Raw genomic sequence first — 25,391 nt, 5'->3', positions numbered from 1 at the left:
CCCCCTTCTACAGCATTCACAGTCTACTAACAAAATATCTTCCTACCTTGCTCGTCTGGATACATCTGCAAGCTGTGTAGCACAGTGTCAGTAGCTCCTTGCTGGGTTAAAATGTCTAGAGCACCAGTGCACTCAGATACAGAAGCAAGTAGTTTTAATCCACACTTCTGAATGCTAGGATTTCCAATAAACTGACGGAGAAATTAATATAAAATCAGATCAAGTTTGTTCTGCTTACAATGGCAACAGAAGAACTGGTTGTTCTTAAAAGTTGTTCTCTAAGAACAAGGAACTGTTCTTGAAGTATGTGAATTACAGCTGATGTGACAATAAATAACAATAATCACAATTTCAGAAAGGTTTCCTTTTCAACCACCAGTTTTAGCCACTCATAACCTCTGAGATTTCCACTTGAATCTGAAAACATTCCCCAGCTAGTTTTCTAACGGAAAGTGGGATTTTTTTTTTATCCTCAGAGTTTTAGCACAACCATTGGCAAGTTCACACCGTATTGCTAGGACAAGGAGAGTGAGAAAATGTACTTCCTTTGTGGTTAAAATGTTAAAAAATGGGGTTTGAAAACCAGCATAAGTGACAAACATAATGTGAATTAAAAAAAGATACGAAAAGAAAAAGTGGAGGTGTAGGTATGAAGACACTTCACGTAAAAACTACTCCATGAAAAAATCACAAATAAAATGTACATTTTAAAAAAAATAGCCTTTTAAAAATAAATATACTTTAGACTTACTGTATAAAGGATCAGAACAGAAAGTATGAAGAAACTCCAAACGATAAGTGAAACTCAGGAGTTAAGATTAGTTCTATCAAATCAGTAGGAAAATCAATGCAGAACTAAAACTTTTTTTATTGCGAGTGTAAACCAGAGACAAAATCCATTAGAATAAAGCTTTAACTATACCCTGTTCAAAGCATTAAGGACCAATGAATGGGTTCCCTCCAACAGACACTGGCTTTTAATGACTTTTACTGTAAGGGCAAAAGCAGCACCTCCCACATCTCTGGAAGAACCATTCTGGTGTTCATTCTTTGTATCTGCAACAATGGAAAACAGCCTTCCTTAGAAGAATGTATTAATATTCTTCCCAGTATTAACCCAATATTATTAATCCAATATAACAATCAAACTGAACACACACGTGATTCAGAGCTTATTTCAGATCTCACGACATTTTCAGAATGCTGTAGCTACAGAGTCTGGAGTCCCTCCAGATTTACACTGTGGAGTGAGTACATTGTGTTTGAAATTATGATTTCACCATGTTTGCACACTGCTTACAGTGAAAATGCAAAATCATGCCAAAGAATTTTGCCTAAGGTACATTGCAATACAATACTTTTTTGAGCTATGGGGTTCCTGATGCTTACTTCAGAATGCCTCTTCCTCCTGGAAAGGAGGCACTATAAAGAAGCTATGAAGGAGTTGCCCCTTTTCACTTGGCAGCACACCATAGGCCAAATTTTACCCACAGATGGCATTAAGTGGAAAGTGAGTACAAATAAAAGAACAGAGCAAGGTCTTTCAGATTTATCTTTCTTGAGCTATTTGCACTTGTAGTCAAGTGGTACTAGAGAAAGTACCCAGAAATCCTTTAAAGGTCACTTCAGCATTTGTGCTTGTTCCAATTACCATCTTCCCCATGAATTACTTTTTATTCCCTAATTAACCTGCAAGTTCTAACATCCAGCTGATTACACTTTAGAAGGTGAAATTAGCAGTGATAATTTTAGTTTGTTACCTTCAAGACCTTAAAAGTTTCCCTTCAATTTGTATGTTATTGAAGAGTTACAGCTGCTCTCTGCTACGTACAGAACTCCAGTAAATTTTTTGAAGTCGCATTAAAGCTCATTAGATAAGAAACACTAAAACCTAGTTATTTAATTCTGTTCTCTGATTTGGTGTATGATGCTGCACTGATTATATTTTTGGATGACTTACCAGGTATCATAAAGTGTAAAAGGACTCGAAATGCTTCCAGTTGTACAGAGAGTGATTTTTCATGTTTCCTCATGGCTTTCACAACTTCTGATACAGCTACTGTCATTATATCCAGATGGGGGAAACTGAAAGTGTTGTTTATAAAATAAATAAAAAGAATGTAATTTAAAAATGTACATGTATTTGCTTCCTTCATTAACACTGTGTGATAACTCTTTAGAACACTGTACATGTGGTTTGAGAAATGAAATATAAATTTCAAACTATGGCTGTTTTCTTCACCATAGCAAATACATTATTTTCACACCATTCCATGAATCCAGTCTGTGTAACTAGTTCCATTCTAGACTACAGAAAGGTAATTTTCAATCCAGTCCAGAACAGTGATGTATAGAGAGTACAGTATTTCATTCAGGGTAAGTAATGGGTTCATATATTTCACTTTGATTCCAGTCCAGATATGTGAAAAGACACATCTTCCTTAATCTAGTGCTCTGCAGCTGTCATAAAGTACTGATGAATTGTCAGATACTTGTAGAATAAATAGAAAAATATCAATCATGTTAGGTTCTAATCTTGAAGAAAAAAAAATAAATCTCAATGTCATTAGAATTCCTAGAAATGGCAGTAGCCAAAGGCCTCTAATTCACTTTCAATGTTATTCTGTTCTTTCATTTTATAATACTTTTTATTCCTGTGAACATTTATGGAAGTTTTCAGATTTCATTCTTTGTAAAATGAAATGATTCAGAAGAAATTCTATGATTATATCTTGACTTTTTCACAGAGAGAGCTTACAATATCTAAATTTTTCAGAGAAAGCTGGAAAAAACTTGACAAGATACTTGGACTCATGTTCCCACCCTTTATACCAGTATTTATAAGTCACAAGTTTGGTTATCTGGTCATGTTCTAAAGCATTTACAGAAGAAAACAAAAAAGTAATATTATCACGATGCTATTTGAATAATCAGATATAATATTGTGGGAAATTTCTTAGCTCTCAAACGAATGCAGTGTGGCTAACAGGAGGGGACAGCACCCAGTGACAGTCTGTTCAAACCCCACTGCTCAGCACCCAAGAAGGGAAGAACGTCCTTCACATACCCACCCACCTGGGGGAGTGACTATAGGGTTTACAAGATTCAATGTCTTGAACAGGGCTGTCAGCCCGTGGCAAACTTCAGTATCAGTGAAACAGTCAATAATTTAAATACAATCACTTACAACACTGAATCTCACAAACCTTCACTTTGGAAGTGGCCTTGTATTTCTAAGTATATTACCTTCCTTCGAAAACATGATGCAGAATTCTGCAGGCACTTTCAGCCACTTCAGGAGAATGTGGATGTTTCCTCATTATATCCAAAATATTCATGTGTATGCCTTTAGCCAAGAGTGTCTTCCTGATATTTCCTACAACATGAAATCGCAAGCATCCTATAAGTAAATCTCTTCCTATGTATGGTTCTCAAAAACAACAGAACTGCTAATTTTTCTTCACCCTTTTAAAAGTTTTTTTCCTCAGCAAATATACACATTATAGAAGTAGAAATTAGAATGGGAAACAATTTGAGCTGAAGCTGACTTCTGTTTGTACAGCTTAATCAAAAGCATTATAATTCCTGGATGCCTAACAAGTTTAAATACATCTGCTATTTTCACTTACATAAATTTAACTTAAGGGGATAATGTACAGCTTTACTTTTATTTTGAAAAATGTTTATTCTTAATTTTTCCTCTCTAATTGCACTCTCTGATCATGTAGGAACGCTAGAATTTAAAATTTTTGAAAAAACCTAATTTCCAAACTAAGGCTTCAAAAGTGAAATTATATTTATTTACTGTATTTACTTTGTTAATTCATTTTTTCAAAAATTCAAATACCCAAGTACATGTGGTAGCTACAACTGTAACCAATATAGCTTGGAACACCACAAAAAATATTCTACATTATCATAGTAACTACCACCAATTCTTACTATTCCCAGTGCAGTACATCCATTTCAAAGGGTAATTCAAGCAATATTGCATTGTGCCAGAGGGTTTTACTAAGCTTCTTTATGATGATCACTTCTGGTGTAAGCACATTCATTTAGGGCAGGGGGAGGGGAGAAAGTAAGACAAAAATTTGCTTTAGATTTCCAAAGGGAATCAGAGGCCCACTGGTCAGTAACATATCAAAGTACCTGGTATAGTATATGATAACAGTAAGCATACAGTTATGAGATCTATTTTTTGATTCATACATATTTGTCTCATAAATAACTATAAAACCTTTCCATTGTTAGGTTTTATGTACTTGGATAGCTCAGTAACCTAGTGATAAAACAATGCTTTCTCACCTAGAGACTGGCAATTAACTGCTAGTCTTTTTCTTCCTATCTAGCCAGTGGTTTTCAATGTGCAGTCTACAAACCACTTGAGGTCCATAAGCATTGCAAGGAGTTCTGGGAAAGGTATCTAATAAAAGCAGGCCAACTGTCAGTAGACTTAAATACTCTACCCAGGGGTCCTCATCTCCACTGAAAAATTTTGAGGGGGTCTGCAAATTGAAAAAAGTTAGGAAACCATGTCAGGGACACAATCAGGACTAAAGCAATCTTGAAAACTGTTACGCACATCCTTAACTTTCTACACATGATTTGATTCACTGAAGTCAACAGGGCTGCTCAAATCTCCTGTGTTAAGCAAGAAAATGATATTTGTTGGGCTGTAATCCTTACTCACGTGATTTCCAACAAATGCTGCTCTTGACGAAAATTAAACGTGATCAATATTTAAACAAGCATACAAAAGGAACACACTCTTTTCACATCTTCTGATCCAAAAAAATAGCAGTTGCAACACATGAACTGACAAAGAGCTCTTTACTTCTACAAACTCTCTTTGTTACTAGCCAACAACAGCATTTTCAAAGCAAGGAATAAACTTCCCACTAAACACAACTGTATAATATACTAATTGCAGGTAATACTATATTCATACAGTTGCACACTAAATTTTCTTTAGTATTACAGCAATAACTTCATGCTGAATTAGAAAGTAAAGATAATTAAATTCCCTTACCATTTTGTTGTGTCAAAATTGCCAAGGTACTAGCAGCTGCCTGAAACACTTCTTTTGAAGAGGAGTGCATCAGCATGGACAGCATCACTGCTCTGTCTACTGGGAACCTTTTCGAGAGAGAAACAAATAATTGCTCATTGACCAAATCACCACAGTTACTTCAGAATGGTAGTTCAGTTTCCTAAAAATGTATTAAGCGATATAATTACATTTCCAGATTATTGTACTTGACTTTTAGTATGTTTCTAGAGCAATAGCTAACAGAAAGCCCTTTGCAAGCCATGTGTATGAGCCTAACTATCCTGAATCCCACTGAACTCACATGGAACAATGTTTTCCAAGTGACTTGAAGTCTAGAAAGGTGTACAAAACAGGCTTACTAAAATTTGAATGATAAAAATTTTAAGCAAGTCTGAGAAATGGTTTAAGTAAAATTCAAGCCTGCATCCTACCCATACCTAGATTCTCCCTGATGAAGCAGCAGCCCCTCTGCTCTGCCCTTTCATCTGATTTGCAGGAAAATGAGCACTGCTTTTCCATATTCCTTACGTACTAGTTCTCCTAGTCCTCTCCGTTTTCCCTACGCCTACATTCTTTAATCCTCCCTACCCTTGTTGCAACTGAAGAAATTCCTTGTGAACTGTAAAAATTAGCTTCATGTGTTCTATTAGCTGTATTCTGACCCTTTATTAAAACACTAGCAATTTCGCCTGAGTCAAGGTTAGCACACTTTTCCAGAAAGAAATTTTCTCAAGTGTGGGTTATTACCATGCATTTAATCATATATTAGAAAACAAGAAAGAAAAATAACTAAAACATGAAACCCTAAATGGCTTAATGATAAGCTTTCATTTTTTTTTTTAATTTCCAAAAATGCAGTTCAAGATATTAACACTGACTGATTCTCTCCATCTCCAATCTTCTCATGAAGGTTGCGTTGATACAGAAACAGATTTTTCAAAGCCCAGCATGCAGCCTCCTAAATATAAACCAAGAGGACACAAAAGGATTAAGAAAGTATATCTTTACAATATAAAAAATATATGAAAAAATGTAAATACTTTGACCGTTTTTCAGTCTATGACAAAGGTACAAGGTGCTTTATGTAGAAATAAAACAGGATGTGGACTGTCCCATTCTTTACAGCTGGCATAGGCCTGAGTTACAAACATGTGCCACATTCTCATTATTTGATTTGTATTTGGACACCTATTTTGGGCTGAGATTAATTATTCTGTTGACGTGCCTGTGTTTTCCTGCCCTATAGAGAGAAGCCACACAAACAACAATCTTTGGATGGTCAAAGTTTCAGGTAACGAGCCTCATCTTAACCGCCTACATTTGATACAAAGGGGTAACTGAAACCAGGTGAGGTGAAGGAAGAAAAGAAAGGCAAGATTTATTATAAATCTAATCCAGTCCTTAAGGCCTGAGGACATATGGGAGAAAATGATGTTTCTAAACATTTTCTTCAATGCGTAATACAGCCCTTCCATACCCCCATCATCCAGAAATTCTCACCAACACATCTGTGTTTTTTCGGTGCAGTTCTAATGCTCTGTAACATGCTTCCAACCAGCATAATTTTTCTTCCTCTTCCTCTTCTCTTCTTTCCTCTAAGTCTCGGTTTAAGAATATTGTTTCAGCTTGAAACATAAAATATTTACAATAAATTCTTATTGTAAATAAGAAACAAACACACAAACACAATATGTCTTAAGCTTCCTGTAGTCATGCAGGTGCTCACATTACCTATGTGTGAACATCAGTGGGAGGATTAGCCTTTTCTGGGAAGGGACAAGTCTTTTGACATAAACTCTAAGACAGATTTGAAAAATGTCCTTAAGGTTATAAAAGGGACTAAAACCCTTAATATAAACTAGGTACATAGTTACAGCTCAGGCTCTGAAAAGACCTACCTGCGCAAACTTTATTTGTTGTGCATTTACATAATGAATACCATAGCCTATATAACTGTGATTCATTTGCACGTAACCACTTACCATACAGCCATCTACACTCTGTAGCCGTGCCATTAAAGGACAACACATAAATGGCACTTGCTAAGAAAGCAATAATCTGGTCCCAGAAAGTGCACAATAATTTAAAAAAACCAAACATTTTATACCTGAGATTTTTCAGCATTTAAAGAAAAAAAAACACCACTAACTGTACTATCTGAGGCTTACTGGACCGTGTATTGATGTCTAATCTTTGCTATTCTGGGGACTCTTAAACAGCACTTCTACTGAGTTTTGTCTGGAACAATTACTCAGAGACAAAGAAGATCAGATTCTTAGCTTTTTTGCCACTAGTTAACTAACTTTTGTTTCAGAATAATACTTCGGAGTGTACTCGTGGAAAAGTCTCCATCTTTTAACTGATTTCAGAACTCAAGCACAAATATTGATTTGGTGTTGCTAACAATTGCTGCAATTCAACAAGGATTGTCACACATGGCAAACACAGCATCAAATGAGAATTGTTATCTCTAGTGATTTTATGTTACGTGGGGATTATCCAATATTTGCCCATGAACAAACAGGTTGCTTTGTTAAGATCTGCCGATACAATTTACCAGCTCTGAACACTGTGTGGATATTGTGCATATGATACAAACACAGCCATGTCACAGTAAAACAGTAAGTATGCAGGAAATCTAGCTCTGTCAAAACTATACTGCCTGAGGGTTTCATGTTAAAGAAATGGCAAAATGCTTATGGGAAATTACCAGTATAAAAAAAAAAAATCACAATTGGAGACACGAATGAAGTTATTTATGTATCTAGGAAGAGGTTTACTCACTTAGAAGAGCTAAACAACTCAGAGCAGCAGCTTGTAACTTTGCATTTTCAGGGTATGTTTTAACAGCCTTCACAATGACTTCTGGAACCTTGTGTAATACAAGGATATTGAAAAAATTTCCTGAAAATACATAAGATATTACATGAATATAAACACATATCTAGAGCTTTAAATGCATTTAACATAAATTTCTCAGCATGGAATGCATAAACTTTGAAGCAAATGTTGTATTTCTTATTACAGGGCTTGGCACAACAATGTCTTATTTGTGGAAAGAAGAGGTCAAGGAAAAGCACCAGTTAGGATCTAAGTTCTTTGTGGTTTTTACAAAAGACTGATGTTTAACTCAAAATGAAGTACACACTGTCATCAAAATAAGAAAAATACTGTCAGTGTATCACTTGCAGATTTCCTGCCAGGAAGGAAATTCGGTCCTGGTGTCAAATTTCTGCAATGATTTGATTTGTCCTGTGCAGCAAGTGGTTTAACCCTGTTTTGCTCTCTGGTTTTGCCCTCATTAAACAGATCGAAGTCAGCATTATAAGTACAGAATACATACATTCTGGAAGAGTAAAAGAACTACCTTTTGATAATAAATATATTTAAAGCTTAACTAACTTTTATTACAGGTTATACAGTACTTCATATTATAGCTTGAATATAAGGAATTTTGCAGAAGGCAAGCAAATGAAAATAAGTTCTCTGTTGTAAAAACAAGTATCATGCATAAAATCATAGAGCAACAATCACTCTGTAAAATATAGTTTGTTAGCTATGCTTTCTATTTTGGTATTTGATTTGGTTTAATTCTTCACTAGTAAAAATGAGACTCTCACTAGCAATGTGAAAGGTCAGATTAAGATCTGTATCAATGTTTCTCAAATCCTTCAGATGAGGTACCAAATTATGAAGTCTCACATATTTGAGTATCAAAAATATAGCTATATACAGAAGAAAAGCTAACCTCATTTCTTTCCCTCAGTTCTGGTCCTATAGCTGCTGACTGCCTTCAGTGTCTAGATTTTTCACCAGAAGATAAGTACCTCTCCCAATGTTTTATGACTCAGTTCAATCAGACCAAGGTAACAGAATGCTTAAGAGCACACTTTAAGGCAAGTCCTTTCCAAGTTCATCATTCTAAAACCCTGGCCCTAACATCTATTACAAGTGCAACTGGAAACAGCATTTTTCTTCTTACCCTGCAGTAGTGTGGTCATATTATATCAGCATTGCTGTTTCTTTCTGTATTTTAATAGAAATGGTATGTTCAAGACAGGCACTATAGCTGGGCAGGGATACAGCAAAGGTCTCTGAAGGCAAATGCATTGCAAGGAGGAAAACCAGAGCCTTGGTTTTCCAGGTAATTCTGTAGCACCAGTTGTTTCTCACACATTCAGCACTGTCACTTCAAAAAAGAAATACAGAAGGATTTTTCTTCCTTTCTAAAGTAACTTTATATAGAACAGGATTATTCATCTCCCATTCTCATTGTGTGCTTCTCCCACTACTTTGGCGCTCTTCTTTCCCCTCTCTAGCCTTTCACAGCAGCTTCTGTCACTGTTACTAATGCTTAACACAAAAGTATGTCGTACTGACTGTGGCCAGTGTTCCCTCAGTATGTTCACATCATCAAGGACATGGAGCTACACAGCACCCTGAGGACCACCTGGAATAGTAGTTCTATTGTTGCCTGTCACACTTGCTGTCAGTCAATGCCAACTCCTACACAGTCAGGGTGAGCTGACAAAGAACAATTTTGTGGACTTACCCAGTGTCAGCTTATGCAACAAACAGCAACTCACTTCCTGAACTGTTTCACTATTGGGGAAACTTTTCATCATTTCCACTATAACATTGTAGCAGCGAACATTTCCAGACATGAGCACTTCCACATTGCTGGCTAAAGAAAGAAACAGAAACAAAAATTGCTTCTTAAGGAAAAAACCCATGTTGATTGGATACTGATTCAAACTTTATTTAAATAAATTTATTTAGAAAACTGGGCCTATGTTTCCATTTTTGCCTTGCAATTTGAAAGGAAGGCAGCTTTTTTTTTTTTTTTTTTTTTTTATGTTGCCACAGAAGACATTAGTGACCACCAACACTTGAAAATAATTGACGAAGTTCAGAGTCCATATTAACACTTAAGGATTTGTTCCATTCTTTATCAGGCCATGTAACAGAAATCTTCTCACAAACTCTTCTTATGTAACTTTTTTTCTTAAAGCTCATCAAAATGTTTTATAAATATTAATTTAACCTTAAAAATGGTGTTTATAGCATGATTGTAATCAGGCAAACATTTTACAGTATTTCAGTAATATGCCCAGGAGCATAGAATTAAGAAGCAACTCAGATTTTTTTTTTTTCCTAATAACTGTCATTTATCTGATATAATAACGTTTTTCAAAGTTTTCCCTCTTTTTTAGGGAGCAAGTTATTCTTTTCACTTAAATCGGTTCTACCACACATCTGTAATGTACTTGAGTGTACAGAAATGTTCATCTAACGCTCCTGCAATATTTTGAAAGCCACTGCAATTTCTGTATTTCACAGAATCACAGAAGGGTCAAGCTTGGAAGGGATCTCTGGATGTCATCTTGTGGAACCCCGCTGCTCGAGCAGGGTCAGCTACAGCAGGTTGCCCAGGACCACGGCTAAACAGCTTCTGAGTATCTCCAAGGGTGGAGATTCCACAGCCCCTTTGGGCAACTTGTGCCAGTGCCTGGTCACCTTCACCCTATTTTCTGCTTATTATGCAGGCCAGATACAGAAACCAACAGGACATCCACATGAGCCAGTGAAAAGACAGAATGGACCCTTCCCCACTGAGGACAGAGTAATCCCACAGACAGCAACTTCAGGCAAAACAGCACCACGGCGGTTAAAACACAGTGTATGAAAGCGTCCCGGTAGTGTGTCTGTCCAGGGTACCAGGCAGAGTATGAACTCAAAAAAATCTTGGACAAAATCCTGGCCTCAGTGAACGAAAGGGAGTCCTGTCACTGACTCCAGGGAGTCAGCATGAGTCTGCTGAGGTCTATAAACTTCCTTAATCATTCTTTCAATGGCTTGGCTTTCCTGTAAACAATGCAAGAGGAATATTCACAACTGTATTATTAAAGATAATTAGTCTTTCTAAAGCATCAGGAGTTCTTCAAACTAATCTGTCTCTGAATATTAAATAATGATACTCTCTAAGCTGAAAAAGCAAGCTCTGTGTGGGAAGCATTTCAGAAGAATTTTATCTGATAGTGAAGGAAGATACCCTTCACACTGCTTTAAGATGACAGCAATTTATTCATGTCATTCTCAACTGAAAACACCATTTTAAAGGTATGTTGCACAAAACAGGGTTGCATAATTTCACGGTAAGTTATCATTTCATAAGAGGCAACTGTAAACATATTAAAATATTCAAAAGATCCCAAAACTTGTTTCCTACAGAGAGCATCATTAACTGCATGTTTAAATTCTAGAAGAACCAAGCAATAGCATGTTTGCAGGGAGCCACCATTTCCCAGAACAAGCTAGAGGAAAGGCAGCGGAATGGATCTCATTTAATCTTAACCACAAAAACTGGGTGACCTAGGTTCTCAGAACAATTGATGAAGAGATCCAAGCACTCCGTAGAGTGCTTCATCCCAGCTCTATCAGATACCTCTCCTAGGGTTGGGTAGATTTCCTTGAGGTGCTTGTTTCTCCTCATTGAACAGAGGAGAAGCCTGGATGGCTGCCTGCGACTACCATTTCGATGGCTCATTTTCTGTGACCCATCACCCCACCATAGACTTTGAAGGACAGTGGGCAGCAAAGCATTTTCTCCTTCCATCAAAACAGTCAAGACTTAAGAGTTCTTCCACCACATTGGAATAAACTCTTATCCTTCAATTTCTCAGGACACATAGGCTGTAACAAAGTCTACCTATGTATTAATAAAAGGGGACACAGTGAGGTACAAATCCTTGATGTAACTCATTTGGAACAGAGTTGCACTTCAAGGTATGTGGAGACAAACACTTTATTACTGGATAAGTCAGAGTGTTAATTATTTTCTCCATGGTGGCCTTAAAGGAATACACTTTCTGCCAGGTATTGTGGGATGTCAAAAACCAAGAGTATCAATGCTGGCAAAAGTAGCCTACATTTGCACATTCACATGCAAAACATCTCTGTTTCTCTGAATATTTTCAATCTTTCATATCAGAAGTGAGAGTCCTAAATACCTACTTTAGAGCAGGTCTTTGCCATGCCCTTCTTTTGTAATGTTTTATGTAAGTGTTTACTATCCTTAAAAGCACTTAAAATCTGCCATCCTCTTCCTTCGAAAATGGCAATAACTTCTGGCCTGGGGTAAAAGGAATACTTAACTTTTAAAACACAAATTAGAACAGCAAAAAGTTTGAAAAACAGGAACTAAATAACTTGGAGTCTGATGAAATGTGGGACACTCCTGTCTAGTTCTTGTTTTGTGGCATACATGGGGCCTGCATGGTTCCTACAGAGGCAGACAGAAGGCATGAGCTGGGCTTTGTGAGGAACTATGTTTACAAGGGTGCAGCACTATGTAACCCGTGGAAGACATGAAGAGCAAGACCCTGCTCTATGTTTGCCAAAACTGTGACCACCATCAGGAAGCTACCATGAGCAGCCTCTGTGTCAAACAGATCCAAGTGCTGTCAACAAACTGACACAAATCATCAAGCATGGTTCTTGGGAGCTGATTTTGCCTGCCACAGGGACTGCTGTTATCAGAAGGCAAGACATAATGAAGACATTTTCTTCCAGTCTTATTGCACAACACCTAAGGACACTGTAAGACTCTAATGTGTGTGGTGCTACCAACGCTCCTCACTGCAGCCACCACTGAATGACCAAAGGAGGGTGTCTGAGACCAGACACCTTTTCTCAGCCCCAGTCATTGGACTGCCCCACAAGGGGCAACCTTCCCCTTGTGGAACATCTTCTGCCAACAGTGTTCTTTACCCACTAACCAAACTCATTGAAGGTTTATGTAGTTAAATATATCTTATTTTTCAAGCATTAAGAAAAGACAGGGCAGGGTCTTGAACTTTGACCTCTACAACCATGATGGGCACCTTCATCATCACTTACCCCAAGCAGAAGAAAGTGTCCTTCTTCTTATGAGAGATTTTAGCTTTATCAGAATGGCTGAACATGAAAATTTCCCACTAAAAAATTACACATTAGTATTTCCCAAATAAAACAGAAAAGTAATTTGTCTGGCAACTCCCAGCAAGTTCTCACTGATTTTTTTTTATAATTACTGAAAGATTACCAAGCCGAGGTGAGCTTATGCACACTACGGGAGATGAGGAATTGATAACAGCTTCCAATAATGCACTTACGTGGTCCAGCTAAGGAATGTAATGAATAAAGTGCTGGAAGAATCACCTCTTCCTTCTCTGGAAACTCTTGAAATACTTTCAGTATGATCATATGATCTTTGCTTTCAACAAATTCAGTCAGCTGCTCTTCTGGAACTAAATTGAAAAGTGAGAGAGATACAGTATGCTCTGAGGAAAGAATTCATATCCTGGTAGAACATGAGAAAAGGCATTGTTTTTATCAAGTTTCCTCACATTTATTTTCTGTGTTTCACAGAAATAATGTACCATCCATACAAATAATTTTCCACAGTTATGATTCCTTTTACCAAAAACTAAGCTACTTTATAAAGACCTTTTTCTAGCCTACATTTTATGTAACTGAGTTCTGGCTTTTAAATGCTTCCCCGTGGAAGAATATTTTTTAAAAAGTCTTTTTGTCTTTTTCACACAATGAACTTCAGATATTCCTCACCAAGACAGTGTATGAGTGAAGGGAAGATTAAGCATACAATAAAAACAATTTGATGGAATACCATTTTGCATACTCTGAGATTTTATTTCACCTCTCAACTTTTTTTTTTTGGATAAAGAAGTTCTTTCAAAAAGACTACAGCCATGCTTTAATAATATCTTACCATCACTGTAATAATGGCTTAGAAGTTTCTCCATCCCTGGCTCCTTGTCATTTTTGCTGACATAACAGCAGAGCTGTGCAATGAACCAGATAAAGGAACTGATCCAGGTTGAGAAAGAACAACACCTTTTAAATTTTATAAGCAGAATCATATTCTGAATCTGTTTCAAGCTAAGGCTAGGCAAACATTCACATTATCGTAACTGCCAAGGTGGCTCAGAGGCAAGAAAAAATAGCCAAGGGCAGCCTAGGAACTTGTTACATTAGCACTGCCTCCAAGAAGGCATTGCAGGTCTGCACCCACAGCAGCCTGTACATCTGTAAAATTCAGGTACTTAAAAAAGCATGCACAGGAAATATAAGAAGCTCAGACCTTTGTGAAGACTGAAGAGAAAATATAGCAGGAAAAAGTATTTAGGCAGAGTGGGAGAGGGGAAAGAATGTAGTAGATAATTCCAGGCACACGTGTGGGAGGAAGACTTAGAAAAAGCAATGTAAAATCGTGCCAGAAAGAAAACAAAATATCTAAAGAACTGGAGACTATCTTTGAAGCAAAAGACTACAGCGGACTTAGCAGGAGGGCTAGTATTTCTCAGTATTTATTTTGAAGCAAGAAACTCAATGCAAAGCAAGGCTGCTACACCAATGGGATTTCTGGCCATAACGTGCACAGTTCCTGAAAACTTTGAAAAGATTCAATACATGGTGACCTCATTTCTCAGAAGTAACACAGGGATATCATACAGATACATACTCATCTTTCAGCACTGCGAGGAGCAAAAGAAGAATCACATTTTTTTCTAAAGCAGAAACATTCTGATGTATTTTGGAATTCTTCATGTTACTAAAATTTGCCAGTCTTTAAATAAAGAACCCTGTTCTTTGAGAATTAAGATCAAATGTCACTACTCTTTGTTCCAGTGTTATTGATTAATGTTGAATCCCACCTTTTCAATTAATTCTACAGTCAGAAATGAAGAGACATTCTGATTTTGTGAAAATTTATCCAACTTAGAAAATTTGTGATACTGCTTGGAAACCCTGTTTTGTTGTGCTAACTCATTCAAAAACCAGATAGAATACACAAACCAGAATTTAAACAAACACCTGCAGTCCCCTCCCAACCCATAAATTCTTCAAATCTAATAAACTACAAGATATAAATACCTTTCTCAAAAAGTTTGTGTAATGCTTTACATCCATGTTCCTGGATCTCTTCATTTTTAGGGAAGATGTGCATGGCATTAAATACCAAGGAAAACACATCCACCTCTTCCTCCAAGAGCAGGAAAGCAATTACATCTGGATAGCAGAAGAGATTACACATTGCATCAATTAATTCTCAACATTTTTATTGAAGCACTCTATTCACCATTAAAATCCAAAATTAATTAATACTGTCCTTAAAATTTACTCTGCTGGCTCAAATTCGGGTTTTTGTATAACACAAGGATGTTATCTCTTAAGGTAGTATTTTAAAATAAAACTGAGATGTTCTAAAACATTACGGCCAAAAGACAGTTCCCCTACTCCACTCCTGTTCCAACCTTGCACTGCTTTGGTAATTATCTGACCCCTCAATGAACCAGTTCAACTCACTAACTGGTAGGAAATTAACCTACCAAAAAAAACCCTTTCTGCATTTAGAGCAAGCTGAAAGGTTTCACTAAGAAGTAAGGTCGGTGGAAGAATGAGAGAAGGACTACAGTGCCTGAGGAAAGCAAGAGAGGATTTGAAATGTACCTGTCAGCTACAGTGAGCCATGAACTCAGACCACCTATACCACGACACCCTATTCTCACTCTCTCAGCCATTGGTTCAGCCTGAAACTGAACTAGAAAGTCAATCTCACTGTTGCTGTAACTACATAAAAGAAATTTGGAAAAAAAAAGGTTACTCTATAGCATGTATAGAAAAAAAGATTGACACTCATGGCAATCTTTCAAGCCTACAGCAATAACAATAGAATTCATAACGTGTGTTTCAGTGTTTCAGCTGCTGCTGGGCTTTCTGTGGATTTTTTGAGGGGATTTCTGACAGAAAGAGATTTTTCTGACAAGGTACAATTTCAAATATTTTTCTGAAGTAAGGGAGTTGAAATGAGAATTAGTTAACTTCTGGGAAGAAGAGTAGCAGTCAGGAATAAATTGTAATGGGATATATAGTCAACAGTATAGGACACTTTACAACACATCACAACTAAAAGAAAGAAGATGGTGGGTACAGTTACTCACCAACAGCTAGATTTTGCTATCATTATTTTTAATCACGCAGTATAATGACATCTAATGAGACCTCTGTTACCCAACTGCAGCAGATAAAAAGTTAGGCACCCAGTCTAAGATAGTTCTCCAAGACCTCTCTGCAATCGACATGGACAGGAAAAGAGGTTCAAGACGTAACTGAACGTATAAAAGGGACAAATGAATAGCAGGGCCCATCCTCTGGAAGTGCCTGTCTCACCCTACTGCCTGCAGCACAACCCTGGGCAGCTGGATTATCTTTAACTACCTAAGGTCAAGTTTAATCCTTAGTTTGTAAATAAGGCTGACTCCAAAGCCAGTTAAAATCAATGCAAATTTTCCTATTCTAACAATGATTTGTGCTAATATTGTATGCTAGCTCGAATAAAACCAGCAGAATCTCTCCCTTTGGGTCTCTTTTTCATTTCAACAGAAGATCAAGAATCTCAGCATCATGAGAAAAGTCCTGAGCACCTGGTAAGATTAGGTCTCTGCAGAGCAAAATAACAGAAATCTCAGAGATGATTTACTGTTTTCAAAAGTACTAACCAGTGCCAAAGGAAGCAAGTCAGAATGCCACCAAATTTATACTTTGGTAAGAAAAAACAAGCTCTTAACTACTTAACAGCAAGTATTTGTGTCTATGCTAATAACATGTCAGAATAATTAATTGGTTGTGCTCTTCACAGCCTTACAATTCAGAAAATCCTTCCTACCTGGGTAAAAAAGGTGCAAAACAGTACTCTTTACTATTTTGTATACAAGTACAAATGACACGTGACTTTACTAAGTAAAAAAGAAAGAAAAATCACACCTGACACATACAGTCACACACTCTGTACCACAGTTTTATGTTTTAGAGGCTCAGACCAAGTAGGAAAATAAAACGCACAATACCTGACATGAGGAGTAGATTTAATGCTCTCAGTCCTATTACAGACAGATTTATATTTCCTTTGTGGACTGTAAGCAGTTTAAGAATCTGCCTAGAAATTTAAAAAAAAAAAAAAAGGAAAAATATTATGGTTAAAGAAATAGATTAAATTTATATACAAAGCAAATTTATGTATCAAAGAAATATACAAAATACACAAAATTTTATCAAATGTTTACTTCAAAATCCAAAATACTTACAGAAACTACCAAAAGCTTAAAAAGCTCCAAATTATTTTTTTTGAACTTCATTTTTTTTTTCAAGTTAGTCATGAAATATGTTGGCATTTTAATGACTTTCATACTTCATTAAAATAATGATGTATAACTTATCAATATTTCCTTTATTTCAACTGGAATCATAGAAGCATTAAGGTTGGAAAAGACCTGTAAGATCATCAAGTCCAACAGTCAACCCAACACTACCATGATCACTAAACCATGTTCTGAAGTGCCACATCTACACAGTTTTTTGACACCTCCATGGATATTGACTCCACCACCTCCCTGGGCAGCCTGTTCCAATGCCTCACCAATTAATTATATATATATTAATTCTACAGGAGACAAGTCTCATTCAGGATTGGAGTTGTTCTACAGAAAGCAGAGTTGTGGAGAGCAGCAGACTGTAAATGGTATGGCATTGTTCTGTGTGTTGCAAGAGTTCAGCTACAGTGAGCAATCAAGGGTTTGCTGGAAGAGAAGCAGCAGTTCCTCAGCTGAGGAACTCCAACAGCACCCTGAAGAACTCTGTCTGTGTTTCCACCATACAGCACTTATGTGAGGCTGGACAAATCCGTAAAAAAGAAACATTTCATAGACTACCAGCTGTACACTCCTCACTTTCTGGGCGGCACAACTTGAGAACCGGGGAATATTAACCTCTGAAATGCTACACTGGAGTCAATCAAAGTTGAGTAAATAAACAGAGAGAGAACCAAACAATGCTAAGTACTCTGAAAAATCCAGTGCACATATCAAACTAAGCAACCCAAAATCAGTTGATACTTTTAACATATTTTGCTCAAATGACCATCTGTAAAACAGTGACCACAAATCTGTAACACCTTCTCATTAAGCAAAATTTTAAAAGCTCTACACAATACTGGTGAGCTTGACTCTGAAATCTTAATAACCTTCTAATGTGCATCTTTGTACATATAAAATCTAATAAAAACGGACTGCACAGTAGTTTGCAATGCTTTAATTGCTGAAAAACAAAAACCAGCACTTAAAAATTTCCTGCAAATTCCCTGCCCCAGCTCTAGCAATGATATTGTTTGTCTTGCTAAAGTCTAACTTTATGTATCACTGGGTTCCTCCTTTTCCGTTCATACTATGATCTTGCTAGTTTCTCTCTCCTCTGCTGTAGTGTGAGTGTCACAGCTGTGGTGATCAAAATACACATAAAAGGCAAGGTCTGATGGGAGACATAATATCCTTTACCTTTTGCAAGGTAGGAAATCATAACAGGCACAGTCCAATAAAAGATACACATCTGTTCATATAAACCATGCCTTGCTTACATCCCTACACTCTCATGAACACAAAACTGCTACTGAAATTTAGGGCTAAGTCAGAATACTGTGTGGGATGGTAATAAGAATGGAAAATAAAATCCAGTTAAATACAGGCTTGTTTTTTATTTTCTCAAACTGAGAGTAGATACCTCACTGAAATTTCTTCATGCACACTTCAGACTTACAAGTGTACAGACTAGGACAGATCGTGGTATTTGGGTTTTCACTCCTGAGGTAAATTCGTACCCCAGCATACAGCCCACATGTATGGACTAAGTAGTAAGGTGATGAATCAAGGAAAACAAACAGCACATCTAACCCGGCCTGTAGAGTAGCTAAACAGACACCCTTACCTTTGCTTTAACCTTCTGATTAAATTGTTCTAGTCTTAAGCATTCCTAATACATTTTATTGTGTGGCACAGGTGTGTATGCACATGCATACATGTGTATAAACCCTACATGGGGAGAAGATTCCTTCATTTCTTTGCTCTGTAAGTAACTGTGGCTTAGACTTCCTTACTCCTTACACCCTGCATGGATGGAAAACTCCACTGAGTTATCAAACACTCCAACACCGTTAAACGTCTCTCCTTTGTCTACCAACAAGTTATGGATTCTGCTGTGGGGAAGGAACTCAGTTTTGGGGAGAGAGCATTTTACAGAGGGCAATCCGATTCAGGCAACTGCTGACACATAAAGATGTGAGCTGGCTCAGTACACTGCAGGGTAAAATAATCACTCACTAAAGCACATCTAATACAAGGAGGAAGTTCTCTGCATCTACCCTCCCATTTCAAGTATAATCAAGAGCGAGCATATAAAATATTTTGAACCTCACCTACTGTATGAAAGTTTAACATAAAAGATTACAAAACATCTCATGAAGTCTCTCTGACCTTGTCAAAAGGATGCAAATACATTGAAGGAACTTCCTTCCTTTCTCCTCAGAGCAACAGTGACTATCATACTCTTTGTCAAGAACATCTAAATCAACACCAAACTACCATCTCTAAACACAACTGTAATGTGGTCAAGTTGGCTCATAGTTAAGAGGCAAGAAACAAATGTTTTTTCTAGCTTAAGATTTCTTTTCTCCTAAAACGGTTACACAAAACTGAAAATCTCTTACCAAAAAAAGACCTTTTGTTCTGTACCATAACTATTTCCATTTCCTGCCTTGCTGCAAACAGCACATAGTCAATACAGTGTTGATGCACTGCCCGTCCACCTACAAGGAGCCCAAGATACAATTCAGCTGGCTTGCTCTGCCTTTGGCATTAACAGAAATGTCCAAGCTCACTCACCCACTAAGAACAAGTGTCTCTTCAGCAAGGAAAAACATCCAGATGTCAGACAGGGCTATAGTTTGCTAAAATACTGGTAGTGGGAAGGAATTGTGTACAATAATGTTATCATCAGATCTTTAGTAAAGTACAAGTTTGAAAGGGATGCTTTGTTCAACTGCTCACACTGCGTGGGCTCTGGGGAGGCTACAGGAAAGATCAGCCCGAAAGAACAATCTTCCTGGGACCCAGGAATGAACAGCAATATCTCTAGCTCTCAGAATAAATCTCAGTCAATTAAAAAGCCTTTAAAGCTGCCAAAGAAATCATACCTAGCTTGTATAGCTTCATCTTAGTTATCCCTCGCTCATGAAAAGCAACCAAAATCACTTCTGCTCTCTACAGAAAATTGCCAAAACTTATTTGAAATAAGTTTATCCCCCTGCTGACCATGTACCCTAGCCACTGTAAAACAAAGCCCCACAAGACCAAATGACATCTTCATGCAAATGGTCTTAGAAGAGCAGCCTTCCTCAGGAAGGCTATGGTGAAGACTATAAAGGCAGCAGAGACTCTCTAGAGGAGTTACAAGGCTGTGGCCTCTAGCTGTCATTAGCAGCCCTCGGTGAGACAATCTGTCCAAGTGAGGGAACACCAAACCAAGACCTTCCCCCCGCTGGTACTATACCTTCGTCTACAACTAGCAGCTGTGCAAAGGAACAACTACAGAACTAACCTGTGTGGGTTTTCATCCCATCTAACCACAGCCATTCAGAAGAGTTGCTAAGGCTCCTGCAACAGTTAATGGGTGGAAATGAGCAACTCCAAACCACAGTTTGCTCCAGTATAACTTAAAAACACGGATCAAATCATCCTCTTTGAAGGTAGTTGGGTCCACTGACTGGCAGTTGAGGTAACCAGTTTAAATACTGAATTTTTAAATAACTTTTAAATAATTTTTAAATAACACTGTATCTGTTTAATAAAATAGAAGACCTTGACAGCCACAGAATCCCAGCATTGCAGAGACTGGCATGGACTCCATATATGGACTCAATAGGTCTCCTATTTGAACTCCCCTGCTTAAAGCAGGGTCAACTACAGCTGATTACTTAGGGCCATGTCTAGTCAGGTTATGGATATCTTTTAGGCTTGAGACTTCAGAACCTGTAGTGGTGAGCAGAGCCCACCCTAGGCAGGGATCGGCGTGCGGAAGATCTCGCGATGTAACGGAAAGCTCAGACTGCCCACGAGGGGCCTTGTGGGCGTGGCTTGTGCTATATAAGCAATTGCAGCTGCGCAATAAACGCCATTTGCAGCATCCTTCACATTGAAGCCTGTGTCTGCTGATGGTACCCAGCGGCAGAGGTTGGGTGGCAGAGATCCCGGGGATCGGGTGTCGGTAACGACAAGAACCTCTTTGGGCAACTTGTTCCAGTGATGATCAACCTCACAATAAAAAATTTAAAAAACCCAAAAAGCTTGGTTTTTTTTTCAAATGTTTGAGTGGAATTTCCTGTATTTCAACTTGTGCCCATTGCTTCTGACGCTGTCATCAGGCACCACTGAGGAAAGCCTGGCTCAGTCTCTTTTACTTTCTCCATCAGGTATTTATACACACAGATAAGATCCCTGCTTGTGTGAGTCTCCCATTCTTAAGGCTGAAGAAACCTAGAAAAATCTTAAACCATTTAGAAGATGATGTAATACCTTTACATAAATATATTTCATTGCATATATATGCTGCCATGATAATCGAGCATTTCAGAAGACTCTTGGCGTACAAAATACTTACTGGTGAACACCCAGTACTTCCCAGTCCTTCCCAACATCCTTAGGAGCTATGTCCTGTAGAGTACTTGGACAAATTTCTATTAATTTGCAAAGAAGTGACCAACCCATCTGTAAAACAAAAATGAAGCTATTTTAGAGCAGATATTTTATTTGAAACTTCAATGTTGTCTTCTCATATTCTTGGCTCTTGGAAAACGGATGTTCTATTCAAGTTATCTTGTTAAATCAATAAGGGAAAATTAACACATGATACGACAAATGACATAGCAAGTTAAAAGCTGGAGGTAAAATAGATACGCCAAGGACTCTGCATTGCTCTTAATGTGCTTCAGCACCGCTTAAGAAATGTTAAAAGCCAAGATGAAACAGATTTTACAAAAATAAAGCAAGGCATAGAAGTTTCCTTGGCCATTTGAATAAAAAAAGGGGGAAGTAGGCCTGTGTGCTTTAAGAATAGGTTGAAGACAGAAGGTAAGCCAAGTATGGCTCAAACACTGTATGTGTAAGCGGATCAGTTTTCGGCAGAAGAGTTACCTAAAGCAACGGGGCCAAGACAGGATGGGCAGCAACAGGAATGTAAATGTCTCCCTACAAAGAGTTTGAGTGCAGAGCTCCTGGGAAGCGCATATCTCTGACCCTGCAGCCCGTAAGACCAGAGATGAAATTGCCAGTCTGGTAGCGTAGAGACACCCACAGGAGCAGCCCAGGCCTGGATCCACACAGCTTCCATGACAGCTTTGACAAGCATGGAGAAGGTGATGCAGCTCCCTGGGAAAGGGAATTCTGCTTTTATCTTTCACATACCTGGCCACAGGGGCTCCATTCACACCATCTGCAGTAGTTCTGTTTCTGGTTAGATTTGTAGAGCCAAATTTTTAAAGCAAATTATAACCTTAACATCTGCAGATTAAGCTTGACCATGAGCCCATTTTCATGCTCTTCTCTTGCCCTGGAAAGCAAGCTGGCTGGCTCTACACAAGACTGAAAGCCAGTTACTAGGGACATTCAGGAAGATTAAGCTGGTCAGGGTAACTGAGTCCTAACTAAACATGGGTGCAAAGAATGGTCTTAGCAACCATTAGTTCTCCTCAGGACGAGGTAGTTACCTGAATTCCCATATTCCAAGCAAAACAGTTTATCAGTGACAGTCACTCAGGTACAAATTTCAAATCTGCCTGGCAAAGATATTGTAGAGGTGACCATTAATTCATACACTGTGCATTGCTTCAAAAAGACTTTATTTTAGAAGTCCCACTTCATACCATCCTTGTAAAATTTAGAACCTGTTGATAATTAGAATAACGACTTCAGGAAATTCCTTTTTGTATTAAAACTGCTTCTGAAGAAATTTATATTTCCATTAAACATTTTTACTTGCATTGTTGTGACTCCAAGTATTCACAGACATTTATAAGAACTGTGGATCTAGAGAAATGGATCCAATGGAAACATCTGACCTGCTGACACATGCTCTCTTTTACAATATTAAAATCATGACCTGAGATAACAGAGAGCTTATTGTCTGTTTACTAATTACATAAGAAAGTAAGAGCCTGTTAAATAACAGAAATGCTAAAAGTTACAGTGAAAGAAAAAATAAAGAAACTGTAAACAGACATTCTTATAATTACTTCAACGGGTCCCTGTACCCAGAAACAGTTGGTGGCAGCACCGAAACTGTTATTTTTAAATCAGACCCTTGTCATTTCTAGCATGCAATGAATTTATATGACATTAGATCATACCTTCTACGTGAGACAATAAAGCTTTGCTGACTGCTCTTTACTCAAGTGCAAATATATTTTGCTCTAAAGCCTCTAAGCTGCTCCAATCATTGTGAGCGTAACTGCAGAAAGAAACCACCATATTTCTTTAAAGACATCTACTTTACTTTCAGGCACTACTGACTTTGCAGCCCAGTCCTCCCTATTTCTAAAGAAGCTTGCAGGGTTTGTGCCTGTAGTCTGACTTGCACTCCTACTTTCAACAGTGACCCACAAGACGAATTTACTCAGAACAAGACAAGAAACACCAGAAAGGACAAGAAAGACCATCACGACATGATGCTTTGTAACCTGTTAAGAAAGGGAGGGAAAGAAAATCCTCACTTCAGACATGCCTCTTACTATGTATTCTCTTACATAAGTCAATTTTATTACAGTGCCAAAAGCAAAAGAGGTTGATTGATCCATTTACTCAGTAAAAATTCATTAGTAGTACAAAGACTGCACTGAAATCAGGAACACACCACTTCACCACTCACATAAAGTGAGAATGGTGTATTCACAAGGACTGTAAACGAGCTGCAGTGAATGAAGCAAGAAGACAGAGTACTACTAACATATTGTGGATGTTTGCAAATACTGTAACACGGTGAAGGAAGAGCTGCCTACCACATCTTGAGGAACAGGATTTGAGCTTTGCACTGGCTATGAATTTCACACTTTAATACAACATAGTAATGCAAAGGGGTTCCAAAACTTCTAAACTGAAACACTGCACAACAGAAAGTGTAGGCACAGAGATGGAAACTGATTTTAAAATTCTATATTAAATCAGAGTGGGGCATTTTAACATGGTTAAAATGAAAATTAAACAATCACTGTCTTCCCTGTGCACTTCTGAGGGCTTGTGCTGTCATTTCAGTCCTACTTTTGGTTGAGGTTTGACTTCATATTTTTTACTTCCTAGTCTAAACTTCTGGGCAGTGGTTTTGTAAACTGTCATATGTGTAATATGCTTTATCGTGAAAATAACTGTTGATTCATCTCCTCTATTTCTTAATGACCTGGCAATTGAATAGTAAAATAAGTCATAACTTCAGAATCTGCACAAATATTTTGTCTTTCAGAGGAAACCTGAGATCACATTTTTCTTCCAAATTAATCAGTAAACAGGTAGAATCTCATATTTTAATGAGTTTTATGCTTTTGAACTATAGCTAAGGTCTCCTAAACAAAAAAAAAAACAACTTAAAATACAGTATTATTTAAGAGGCATTTGTGAGATAAGGTACGCTTGGCCTTCTACTTGAAAAAAGTAAAACATGCCAAAAGTATTGTAACCATACAAAGGAGCTTAATAAAAAAAAAAAAAAAAAATCAAGTGGGTTGCACAGAAACGTGGAGCATATAAACATCTTTTAAGCATAAGCTAGGCAGAAATTTAATATATGCCTGCAAGGAAGAAGCTGTTTTCTATGACAAGTCTGGCAGCTATACCATAAGGACAACATCAAATTGTGCAAGTGCCACACCTAATCTAAATGGGCCGATGTTAAGTTACAGGAGCAGTCAAGCAGAACTCAAATTGCAGATCATCTTCTTAGCTAAAAGATTTTCTTTACCCCCTTAAAAAAACTGGGCTAGTACAACTCTCTTGCTAAGACAGGGCGGTGCAAGTCTGAATTCGTATTATAAAATCCTGCTTTTCACAAGTTTCTCTAAACAAGGCAAAACTAAATATTGTCAGTGGAAAACAGATGACAGTATTGGTAGTTTAGAAACCTCTCTCGTATGGTATTGCTCAATTTTTATTCTCTTGTTCGACTTGTAGAGATGCAACGAACGTATCTGCAGAAAGCAGCAGCGCTTGTCCCTTAAACGCAGGCGGATCCAGCGCCCTAGTCCAGATCAAGACGACTTCATGAAGCGGCCCAGAACAGCGCAAGTTAAAACGAAACAACACGCCGATCAGCAACTTTTTTACCGCGGGGAAAGAAGTTGCGCGAAGCCGCCGGGGCGGCGGGAACGCGGCCCCGCAGCCCTCAGCCGACCCCTCAGCCCTCAGCCGGCCCT

The 25,391-nt window shown here is 37.8% G+C and overlaps 1 protein-coding gene across 1 annotated transcript in view; it reads right to left on the bottom strand.

Annotated features, from left to right (window-relative positions):
• The window catches only part of LRRK2 (leucine-rich repeat kinase 2), a gene marked incomplete at its 5' end in the record, with an annotated part of 63,232 nt that extends 41,530 nt beyond the window's left edge, over positions 1-21,702 (bottom strand). Inside the window, 13 exon segments of the mRNA XM_008943387.1 lie at positions 47-191; positions 923-1,056; positions 1,961-2,085; positions 3,247-3,376; positions 5,030-5,136; positions 5,929-6,008; positions 6,551-6,675; positions 7,835-7,954; positions 9,603-9,734; positions 13,204-13,338; positions 14,987-15,121; positions 16,960-17,048; positions 21,596-21,702. Of these exon segments, the coding sequence (XP_008941635.1) occupies positions 47-191; positions 923-1,056; positions 1,961-2,085; positions 3,247-3,376; positions 5,030-5,136; positions 5,929-6,008; positions 6,551-6,675; positions 7,835-7,954; positions 9,603-9,734; positions 13,204-13,338; positions 14,987-15,121; positions 16,960-17,048; positions 21,596-21,702 (1,564 nt within the window).
• Between the last annotated feature and the right edge of the window lie 3,689 nt (positions 21,703-25,391).

This window comes from Merops nubicus, unplaced genomic scaffold, assembly GCF_000691845.1.
Source record: "Merops nubicus isolate BGI_N331 unplaced genomic scaffold, ASM69184v1 scaffold9157, whole genome shotgun sequence".
NCBI lineage: Eukaryota > Metazoa > Chordata > Aves > Coraciiformes > Meropidae > Merops > Merops nubicus.
The sequence above is the reverse complement of the archived record's forward strand: the minus strand, read 5'-3'. Positions and strand labels throughout refer to the sequence as shown.